General features: G+C 46.7%; 1 protein-coding gene across 1 annotated transcript in view; it reads left to right on the top strand.

Moving 5' to 3' along the window:
• Positions 1 to 12,089, top strand: part of EHMT1 (euchromatic histone lysine methyltransferase 1) — a 250,480-nt gene that overhangs the window by 106,714 nt on the left and 131,677 nt on the right. The window contains exons 7-8 of the mRNA XM_082263745.1: positions 6,879 to 6,968; positions 9,391 to 9,508. Coding sequence (XP_082119871.1) covers positions 6,879 to 6,968; positions 9,391 to 9,508 — 208 coding nt within the window. The remainder of the gene's footprint in view (positions 1 to 6,878; positions 6,969 to 9,390; positions 9,509 to 12,089) is intronic.

Genomic DNA, 12,089 nt, shown 5'->3' with positions numbered 1-12,089 from the left:
AATGTGGCCTTAAGGTGCTAGATCCTGTTCTTTGAGTTGGACTTACTAGCTTTGCTTGCTGTTTTGCCCATTCTGGAGCTGTTCCATAGTCAGGATTTTAAGAGTCCTTGTCATGTACTGTACAATTGGGAGGAATTTTTGTACTTGCCTGTAAAATCCTTTTTTTGGAGTAAAGCACAGGACACCCTCCCCTTTTGTTCTGGTGTTTGGTTGCTAAAATCTTGAGAATTGCTGAAAGCCGGGCGGGGGGGGATTTCAAGGGCCAGATTTCAGCCTTGGCAATTTTCTTCAAATTCCAGTGACCACAAATTCCCTGGTTCACACCTTTATGCAGAGGATTCGTCACCTGGCTCCTCCGGTACAGTCCCTCGTGTCACCGTGGGATCTTAATATGGTACTGTCAGTTCTTCAAAAACCGCCTTTTGAAAATATTTCTGAGATTGTGGTTGAACCTCAGGCAGCAATGACTTCAAGCAAGCGCGTTCGGTAGCTCTGGATCAGAGCTGCACTAAGTTCAGGGGGAATTCCTCTTTGCAAAACTGATTTTGCTCACACTTTTGTAGGATGTCTGATGTGGACAGCTTTTCTTTTTCTGAAGGCAGTCTGTGGTGGATTTACTTTGTTGCTTTGGGTCATTGTCCTGCTGCAGTTTCAGCTGGAGCACAGCCACTGACATTAGCTTGTAGAATATTTTGGTACACTTGGGAATTCATTTTCCCCTTGATGAAGGTAAGTGGTTAAGAGCTCAGTGACAGGGAAGTACGCTCAATTCATGATGATTCCTCCACCATACCTCACCATTGGGATAATGTTTTGATGTTGGTAACTGTGCACTTTTCTCTTTCGTTCATTGACAGGCAGTCTTCAGAATCTTCTTGACCATTGGGTTATGCTGTCCCCTACAGGAGTAGGACACTAGTCAGGAAAAAGCTTTACCATGCCTATGGGGCAGTCCCAGGGGGTATACTCCCACTTCCTGCTATAGGCATTCAATTTTTTTCTGCCTAGTCAGGAGTAAGGACCATGTTCCTTGTTGGGATCTCTGGTCCTAGCATTTTTTCTTTTTTAAACAGATTTTTTTCCTCCTATTTATTTTCTGTTCCTGTGACTGTGAGAACTACAATCAACTCCTGGACTGGGCGACGGACTGGTTATCCTAGATCTTACGGTCTTCCCAGTCTGGCCAGCGAGCGCATGTAGACCTCAGCTCTGCGTCCGGTCGGCCGTGACCTATCCCTACTGGACGGGGGTCCGCCTGCGAGTTAAATGTCATGTGAGGACGCATATGACCTGGTCCAGGCCTGAGTCGCAGCGTGCCTTCTGGCCCTCAGCACCCCCATTCTGATTGAGAGGGGGTCTGCCTGGAGCAGTGCCCACCCAGTCCCACAAAGCGTTCCCCCCACATGTCTGGGTCTCTTGTGGACCACCCCTATCTACCCACACCTAGCTCCCCCCCCCTCCCCTCCCCGGGGGGGCATACCTCTTCAGGGGTGTCGAGCGGGCGATGTGGGCGCGCCGCCGGGAGAAGAGCACGCGGTTTTGAGGGGGAGTTGTCCTGGTGATGGCTTCTGCCAGGGCCCTTCTTTACTGCCAAACTGTTCTTTCTGGGTTCCCGTGGGTCCTGGGAGTCCACCATTTTTTGTGAATGGGTGGCTGTAATGTCGGTGGCCGTGTTTGTGTAGTCCGGCGGCCATTTTCTTGTGATTTCCCATTTGAATAGAACGGTGGCCTTGTGGGCAGTGATGTGGCGGTGGACCTCTAGTGCTGGCTCCCGGACTTCCTCTTTCTCTACTGATCGCCACATGGTGTACAGCATCAGGAACCTTGCTCTGTGCTGAATGAGGTGGTGAGTTCCTGTGGATGCCTGTGGTTCTCCCTCTCTCTGCTATAGCAGCAGTTGAGTTGTGCTGGGACCTGTAGTGCCACTAGCATGGCGGGGGGGGGGTCACGTAGCAGTGTTTTTTCACTTGCCCGTGTGGTTCCCTGGTTAACATTGGGTCCCTGGAGAAAATCTCACCCCCTGATCCCATATCAGGGACGACGGGCCCTTCTGGATCCCAGTCCACCCTGTCTGCTATGGTAGCGGCTCTGGAGTCCTTAGTGTCTTAGATTGATATGGTCTTGCAAAATTGGACCAGCAAAAAGCATCCAACGCCTTCCCCTGCCTCCTCTGTCTACTCAGTCTCCTCAGATTCTGAGTCTGATCTGGTCACCGCAGGTGCGAGTCACCCTGCTGGGTCTGCAGCCATGCACCCTGAATGCTCTGATAGGATGATTCCTCTTCTACTGCAGCCATGCACAAAAAACACTGGTGGATGCACTGATTGTATCAGTGCAGGAAACTTAAAAAATGGAGGATGTAGCTGCGTTGGAGGCGCCGGTCGCTTTCAGTACCCGAAAATCCTCAAAAGGTTCCTTTTCCTGCCTGTTTTGCCAAAATTGCCGCGAGTCAGTCGAGTTGCCCTAAACACAATGTGGCGGTACCTAAGCGTTTCTCTAGAAGGTTGAAGAGTCCCTGTTAAAGTGGACGGTCCCACCTGTGGTGGAGTCTCAGGTTTTCCAGGCTGAACAAATCCACTCTAATTCCGGTGATGGAGTCCCCGGTTTTTAAGGACCCTTTTGCTAGTAAAGTGGAGTCCTTAGTCCCACAAGTTTACTATGGCCGGTTCGGTCCTTAGGCCGGCTTTCGACATTGCCTTGGTGTCCCAGACCTTGACGGAGTGGGCTAAGCTTTTGCGCCAGGATCTGGAGGGAGAACAGCTTCCCCCTGCCTTTGCGGAGCTGGTGGACCCAGCTGGTCCAGGGATTACAGTTTATCTGTGATGCCTCTCTGGATGCGGCTCCCTTCGTTTCTAGGCTGTCCCTGACAGCAGTGGTCCTTCGGCACATGATATGGCTGAAATGCTGGTCTACGGACCAAGCTTCCAAGAAGGCCTTATCGGATCTCCCTTTTGTGGGGAATCGCCTGTTTGGGTCTTCCCTGTATGAGATCATTAAGGGGGTCACAGGAGGGAAGAGTACTTGCCTCCCACAGGCTTCCAGGGGCAAGGAGTCTCGTTAGAGACGTGGTCCTTTTTTTTTTTTTTTTTTTTTTTTTTTTTTCAGCTCAAAAGTAGCTTTTTCAGCCCTCAGGGTCTCAAGACAAATAATCCAAATCCGTTAGGATCATCTCCTTAGGTTCCAATAGGCCCTGGCCTGGTAAGCCGAGAGCAGGTCCTTCCAGACCTGCAGACAAGCCCTCTTCTGCATGAAGGGGTGCCCTCACCCGTATCTGAGGTGGGGGGGACGTCTTTGTTTCTTTCTGGACACGTGGACCTCTCTGATTCAAAACAGGTGGGTCCACGAGTTGATTTTCGATCCGGCTACAAGATTTTGAATTTTGCTCTTATCCTCCAGAGAGGTTTTTTCCTTCTAACCTGCGTTTGTCCCCAGACTGCCTGCGTGGGCTCTTCAGGGCGGTACAAGATTTGCTACTGCAAGGGGTGGTTGTACCGGTTCCAAACTCCGAATGTTTTCTGGGTTTTTATTCAAACTTGTTTACAGTTCCCAGAAAGGAAGGAAAGGTTCGTCCAATCCTGGAGTTCAAAGCACTGACCTGCATTGTGCGGATACAAAAGTTCCGGATGAAGTCTGTTTGTACAGTAGTGGTATCCCTTCATCAAAGGGATCTTCTGGCCTCTATCGATATCAATGACGCTTACCTCCATGTTCTGATATGTCGGACATCAGTGCTTCCTCCACTTTGCCATGGGCGAGGAACATTATCAATTAGTGGAGTTACCCTTTGGTCTCGCCTCAGCTCCTCGAGTATTCACGAAGGTATTGGCCCCGGTGCTAGCATTGTTGCGATAGCAGGGGATTGTGGTACTGGGGTACCTAGACGATCTTCTGCAAGCAGAGTCTCCGACTGCTCTAAACGAAAACCTGGACATCACTGTGCGGACTCTGCAGGAGTTTGGTAGGACTTTGAACTTCCAGGGGTCTGCTCTGGTTCCGTCCACCAAGTTGGGCTATCTGGTCTTGACTCTGGACTCGGCCTCAGCCAGGGTTTTTCTTCCACTGGACAAGCTCTAGAAGCTGCAGGATGCCATATGACTTCTGTTGTCCAGCAGTCAGTCGTCTCACAGGACTTGCATGCGGGTGCTGGGCCTGATGGTATCTACCTTTTTGAGGCGGTTCTGTTTGCGCAGTTCCTCTGCAGAGAGAGATTCTTGCCAAGTGGGACAAGAATGCACAATCTGATTCTGCTGAGCCGGGGTACAAGAGGGTCCCTACTCTTGTGGCTTCGCTCTCCGGCTCTTCGACAGGGAAAATCCTTCCTTTCCCTGTACCGGACGGTGGTCACCACGGATGCCAGCCTGTCTGGGTGGGGAGGTGTCTTGGGCACGGACTGTGCTCAGGATGTATGGACTACAAATCCAATGTACTGAAACTTCGGGTGATCAGACTTTTTCTGGCCCATTGGACAGTTCGTTTTCAAGGGTGTCTGGTATGGAATCAATCGGACAATGCCACAGCTGTGGCATGTCAATCCCCAAGGGGGCACAAAAAGTGTCCTAGCGGCTTGGGAAGTAGCCGGCATTCTAAGGTGGGTTGATCTTCTTCGTTCCAGCTCTCTCTGTTGTACATATTCCACAGGTGGAAAATTGGTAGGCGGATTACTTCAGTCGACAGGCCTTGGACCAGGGGAATGGTCGCTTCAACAGGAGGTGTTTCATCAGCTGTGTCTCCGTTGGGGAACTCCCGAGGTGGACCCGTTGCCCTCTCGCCTAAACAGGAAGGTGCAGAGATTCGTGGCAAGGTCTCGGGATCCTCTAGCCGACCCCCCAGATGCATTTGTGGCTTATTGGGGCCAGTACCGTCTGATATACGCCTTTCCCCCTCTGAAATTTCTGTCGAGACTTCTGCAAAGGATCATGGCAGAAGGAATTTGGGTCATCCTAGTGGCCCCAGACTGTCCTCGCCGGTCTTGGTATGCGGATCTAATTCGGCTGGTCGCCAATTTCCCTTGGTGACTCCCTCTCAGAGAAGACCGATCGGCCCTAGGGCCGATCTTCCATTCTGCTTTACAGTCGCTGGCTTTATTGGCTTGGCTGTTGAAAGCCAGGTGCTGAAGTATAGGGGATTGTCTGACTCGCTTATCCCCACACTGTTAAAAGCTAGAAAATCTACCTTTTTTAGGAAGACTTACCATCGCGTCTGGAAGTCGTACACTGCGTGGAGTGAGTTTCTAGGGGTTTCTCCCAGTTCCTTTTCGATGGCTCGAATTTTGGCGTTCCTACAAAGAGGTGTAGAACAGCGCCTGGCCTTGGGTACCATCAAGGGCCAGGTTTCGGCCTTGGCCATTTTTCTTTTAACGTCCTTTGGCTACGCATTCCTTGGTTCGCACCTTTGTTCAGGGAGTTCGCCACTTGGCTCTACCTGTGCGGTCTTCGTTGCCTTCGTGGGATCTGTTTGGTACTGTCGGTTCCTCAGATACCGCCTTTCAAAAATATTGGCGAGATTCCTCTGCTTACATTGTCTCAGAAGGTAGCCTTCTTGGTCTGCACGCAGAGTGTCGGAGCTGGCTGCTTTATCTCTCTGAACCACCAAATAAGGTGAATGACCAGACATAGTGGTGCTTTGCCCTTGTCAGTCATTCCTTCCTGCTGCAGTTGTTCCTGATTGAGCTTTTGTTATCTGCTTGGCTAGGTTTAGCCTTTTGGGAATTTTATATGCTGTTTTTCCCACCCCTCATGTTTGACACTGCTTTGGGGCGTCCCAATGGTCAAGAAGATCTGGAGCAGTGTCTGTCAATGAACAAAAGAGAAAATTGGATTTTAGTCTTACCGTAAAATCCCTTTCTCTGATGTTCATTGACGGACACAGCACCCACCCATCTGTTGAGTTGGGTTATATTTCTTCTGACACTGCTTGCAACAAAACTGAGCACCTGTAACAAGAGGTGGGAATATACCCCTTGGAACTGCCCCACAGGCCTGATAAAGCGCTTTCCTGTCTAGTATCTTACTCCTGTAGGGGGTAGCATAACCCAATGGCCAAGAAGACCTAGAGCTATGTCCGTCAATGAACATCAGAGAAAAGTATTTTACAGTAAGACAAAAATCCAATTTTTTTGCACCATACATAGTGCGAAGTATTCTTCCCAAACAATTCAACTTTTGTTTCATCAGTTTAATAAATGTTTTCCCAGTAGCATTGCGGTTTCCAAAGGTGCTCTTTTTGGCAAACTTCAGGCATGCAGCAATGTGTTTTTTTGGAGAGTAGCGGCTCTGTGGTATTTTGCCATGAACACCCTGCCTGTTCAAAGACTTGCCTATGGTAGAATTATGAACATGGATGTTTGCCAGTTCTAGTGATGTCTTTAAGCCTTTAGCTGTTAATCGTAAGTTTTTCTTTACCTCACTGAGGATTCTGCTTTGTGCATTGGGAGTCATCTTGGCTAGGTGCCCACTTCTGGGAAGAGTAGTCACGGCACTAAACTGTCTCCATTGATAGACCAGTTGTCTGTCGACTGATAGAGGCCTAAATACTTTGAGATCGCTTTGTATCTCTTTTTACTCTTTACCCTTAGTTAGCTTTCATTGAAGTAATTAGTCTAGGGGTTAACTTATTAGAATTGTTTGTGACTTAGCTTAAGTGCAATGTGTTTGTCTCTCTATTGTGACTTAGGTGAGGATCAGATCAAATTTTATGGCAAATTAGAGCAGAAAACCTGTTAATTCCAAGGTCGTTAGTACTTTTGTGTTTTTTATATATATATATATATATATATATATATATATATATATATATATATATATATATATATATATATATATATATATATATAATATCTATATCTAATGTCATTTTTTTTAAAACTGTCTATGATGCAGGTGGATGATTTGGAATCTGATGGTGATGAAGAGGCAGAATCTATGGATTCACAAGAAGAGGAAGAGGAGGATGGGAATGAATCTGATTTAGTAAGCATTATAAAGGAAATGTAGCTCGAGTCACTTCAAGTATGGCATGTTATAGAATTTTTTTTTTTTTAAGAATTTATCACTGCACCAAAAACTGACGTAAAACAACCCCTTCCCAGGAATGTAATCCTATTGCACCGTTTCTGGTTTGCCTCTACGAGCCCTTGTAGTTTCCTTATGACTGAATGCTGAAATTATCCGTTTATTTACAAAAAAAAAATTAGCGTTTATATTCTTATTGTGGTTCATTATTTAGATTTGATCATCTGAGTGTGCATTTGTGCTAGAAAAAATTGACTTTCTGTGCCCCAGTTGGACATTACTATGAAGAGGAATTAGGGTGGGAATAATTGTATTATATGGCCACTCTATATAATGGATTTAGTTTCATAATGAATCTTGATGATTAGACAAGCCAGCACTGATATATGTAAGGAAATCAAAAGATTTTCTTTGCACTTTTTACTGTGCAGCCCTAGAAACTGCAAATATAATAGAAGCATATTAAAGGTGAATTCTAACTTCCATATTTTCAAACCAAACAAAATGGGCAGTGGAGATAATGCTATATCGGGTAAAAATGATGGTCATTTCTTGGTTATGGAGGTAAACAAATTTATCATTAACTGCTTCTTAAACCCTTCCACCCAAGCCCTTGCATTCCTTTAATAGGGTCTGTACACCGGTGGGGGGAAGGATTGGCGATCATTTGCTCTATGTAATTGACTGTCACAGTGGTCACATGAATACAGATAGTTAGTGGTTACCATGAATACAGATAGTTAGTGGTTACTGAGAGCTGTCTTTGACAGCTTGGTCTCTGTGCTTGGGAGCAAGCAGTAAGTGCAGTCTCAGCACAGAAACATTGGCTGTCCAGTGACGCATTCGCAGCTCAATGCATGTTCTTGTCACATCTTGGTGCAGAATAAATTCACTTCTGTGGGCACGCATGGGAGTTGCATAAATTTAGCCACCAATGAGTGGGTCCAAAGACCTGACACCTGGAAAAAGCTGGGGAGAAATTGTGCTGTGCGAGCCAGCACAAATTGCAGAGAGCCAGAGCAGTCAAATGGCGATGGATTCAGGACCCCGCCCACACAGTTTACGGACGCTGGTCTGCATTTCCCACGAGGAGGATACTTCCATCAGTGAGTAGGTATGTGGGCTGTTATGTATGTTATGCAGTCCTGCTGGCGGCAGCGGTGGTGGCTAAACTGGCGGCGGGATTCTCTGAGCTATAGCGGGCAGAGACAGTAGCCTCTGTGTCATAGGAGGACCAGGTGGCCCGGCGGTGTCAGGAGTTCATGGCAGCTTCTGTGACCCCAGTAGAGAATCTGAAGGAGAAGAGTCAGGACACCAAGATTAGCATAGAGTTCCTCATCATGGAGACTCTGGGTGAGGTGTGGTGGGCCCTGGAGAGGGCAAACAGGGGCTTCACCTTCACTGTGGACTGCTGGGAGCGGAAGGAGGGTGAGTGTCATATAGCCTGCTGATCACTGTCCTGGGTGGTTGATTTCTGACCTCTGCCTGCCTTATACTGTCTGAGGGTGCTGAATACTTACAACTCCGCTTATATGCCACACATGCCACAGTTTTCTGACCCTTCACTTAGAACATCTGGCAAGTGTATTCAATAATAATTTGAAAAGTAGTAAATTGCTATTTTTAATTTAACATCCCCCTCCCTTTAAAATATGCATTATTATTATTATTATTTGCATTTAAATAGCGCCAACAAATTCTATAGTGCTTTACAATATTTAATTACAAGCAAGTGGTCCCGAAAAATAACTCGATTCAGAAGTGGGTCTCGGCCCAAAAAAGTTTGGGAAGTCCTGGGCTAGAGAATGCTACAGATTTTCTGATTAAAGTATGTTTGGTGGTAGGGTGTCGACAGGTCCACTCATTGCTTAAATTTTGTCCTGTTCATCAGAAACTGGCCAAAATGTAATCAACGTATGGCCAGCTCAGCAGGGTGACAAGTGTGTTTTCTGGTAATTAGATAAGTTTAGTTTAGATTAGTTAAGCGCTGCACAAACTGTTGGCGCTATATAAATCCTGTATAATAATAGGTAATGGCTAATGGGAGCATTTACAGACCTATAGAAGTCATGAAAATATGGAACAGCAAGGAAAATTCTTCACATCCAAAAATTACTTTCAGATAAAAATTCAGATAAGAGATCTGTTGATTGTTTTATATTGACCACCTTCTGGCTTAAATATTTTTGCAGTCTGTCCTGGAGTAACTTTGGAAGCTAGTGCAGTTTTCTGATCTGTGTACTTGTTCAGAAAGTAATGAAGCATCTAGATTACCATGAATGTAATGGGAGAGGTCAGCAATGTTCAGCCTCCAAATTTCTCCTAGCACAGGTTTTCTTTGTGATGGCCTTGGAGGCTGATTCTGCCTCTTTTGTTACAGAGCTCGGAGTCCAGTCTTCTGAAGAAAAGCCAGGCAAAGCACAAAGGGGGTGCTGAGAACCCATGGATGAAAGCTGCAAAGACGAGGAGAGGGAGGTGCAAAGGAAAGACCAATCCAGGTAAAAATGTCTATGCTATTGAGTAATGTAATAATAATTTAAACACATATGGTTTCTGAAAGGGGGATTGGGTAATTCTGCACACAGCAAGTTCTTGACCATCATGGCTGTTGGCAGTTTGAAAGATCTCCCCTTTTAGGTTTACAGATTGCAGTTAGGAACAGACAAGGTCCTAACTTGTGTCCCATTCCATTCACAATCTAAGGAAAGTGGGCAATATAAAACTACAGAGATAATTAAAAGGGCCCTGAAAATAGGATGAAAAAAACAGGATGAGGTACCAACGCAGGAGGAAAAACTATGAAATGATGACCCAATCAAACAAAGCCCATTTTCTTTTTCGTTCATTGACAGACACACAGCTTTGGATCTTTTTAACCATTGGGTTATACTGCCCCCTACAGGAGTAGAACACTAATTAGAAAAAAAGCTTGACTACGCCTTTGGGCAGTCCCAGGGGGGTATACTCCCACTATCTGCTATAGGCACTTTGTTTTTTCTGCTTAGTCAGGAGTAAGGACCTAGTTCCTTGCTGGGTTCTGGTTGGTCCTGGCAATTTTTTCTTTTTTTTAATGGATTTTTCTGTTTTTCCTGTGAGAATCTACAATCCACTGCTGGACTAGGCGACATCTGGATAATTTTTAAAATCCAGTGGTCACTCCAGTCTGGCCAGCAAGCGCGTGCAGGCCTCCGCTCCGTGCTAGGTTCGGCTGCGACATAGTCGTACTGGAAGGGGGCTGGCCAGCGAGTTAAACGTCTCGTGAGATCACATACGACCTGGCCTCGGCCTGAGACGCAGCGTTCCTCCTGAGTGACAGCCCTTCATTTCGATGGAGAGGAGCTTCTGTCTGGAGCGGTGCCTACCCTGTTCCTGGTATGGTATGTAGCTGTCCCCCCTCTCTCCCTAGAGTGTTTTGGGGTGGACGTGGACCCCTCCCTGGGATGGTTGGACCCCTGGGTTCTCCTTCCCATGCAGCGTCCCCCCGCCCCCTCCTCATCTCGTTGGTCCCTACGAACACTTTGCCCCTGGATCTTTCTCTTCTTGATCGCCGCATGTGTGTGCAGATAACCTGGTACTGCGGTGCCTGATCGGTGGGTAGTGAGTCTGTTGGGGTCCTCTCCCTCTCTGCTATGGAATCGGTTGGTGCGCTGTGCCTGGCAACCTGTGATGTTGCTAGCATGGTTGGTGTCCCTGGAAGTGTTTTTACACCTTTTTTTGTGGGCCCCTCCTTTTTTTTTTTTTTCTTCTCATGGAGGTTCTGTAGAACATTTCCCAACAATCCCTTACTGCACTGACGGTGGCCCTGGAGTCTTTGGTTTACAAGGTGGATTTGGTCCTGGAGAAACGGGCTGTCAAAAACCGTCCCGTATCATCAGATCCTGAATCTGATTCGGCCACCGCAGACGCGAGTTACCCTATTGGGTCTGTGTCCACACACCTTGATTTCTCAGATAGTGAGGATGATTCCTCTGCTCCTGTACCCACGCATGAAAAGGCGCTGGTGGATGCACTGATTGTATCTGTAAAACTGGAGGATGCAGCTGATGCTGCATTGGAGGCGTCGGTTCCTTTCCCGCTTACTTTGACAAAATTGTCCCTAAACAGTGGGGTTGTCCAAAACGTCCCCTTGAGGTCCCTAAGCATTTTGTGATGCGGTACCCTTATGAGGACTCCCTGTTCAAAAAGTAGACTGTCCCACCTGTGGTGGACTCTCCGGTTTCTAGCTTAAACAAAGCAAACCTGATTCCAGGTGAGGAGTCCCTGGCCTTTAAGGGACTCGGCTGACAGAAAAGCGGAGGCTGTGGCCCGCCATATGTACACTGTGGCTGGTTCGGCACTTAGGCCAGCTTTTTACTACTACTCTGATTGTGAGGCTGTCTTGCAGTGGTCCTTGGACAAGTTATTTGGCTTAAATGCTGGTCTGCGAACCAGACTTCTAAGAATGGCAGCAATTTATGCTGTGTATACTCGCTGATCCCCCCTGCTGAACAGACCTGCTCTATAGAGTTTTCTACTGAGTAAATGTATTGTTTGGCGGATAATGTGCATGGACACGAATTGCGCCTGCTTCTAATCATTACTTTCATGGCGCTCCTGCCTGCAGACTCCACCTTCCCACATTGTGGCTCTTGCCTTTTACCATGTTGATGCATCTTGGGTATACTCAGAGCAGTGAACTAGTAGTTCCAGAAGAAGCTGTTTCAAGCGAACATTTTGAGCAATCTGGCCCTATGAATTATCTGCATATCCTGTACCACATCAATCGATCTAGATGGACAGCAATACACGCACCTACTATCGTCTGTGAGATCTTTTTGATGTGATGTATTCAAAAATTACTGTAGTGATTACTGTCTTGATTGTATTTACATACCATTACCTATTGATGGTGGTTACACATATCAACACCTCTGTTGAGGCGAAGTTTTCATGTTAATATCTTTTTTAGTTGTGAAATCAATAAAATTTGTTATATTTTTACATATCTAGTGCCGTTAAAGTCCATGTTTTTTCCAACAACCTATTTTCAGACTTCTAAGAAGGCCTTATCTGATCTCCCCTTCCTAGGGAATCGCCTGT

The sequence above is a fragment of the Pelophylax lessonae genome, assembly GCF_965119305.1.
Source record: "Pelophylax lessonae genome assembly, chromosome: 7".
NCBI lineage: Eukaryota > Metazoa > Chordata > Amphibia > Anura > Ranidae > Pelophylax > Pelophylax lessonae.
This window is presented reverse-complemented; position numbering and strand designations above follow the sequence as displayed.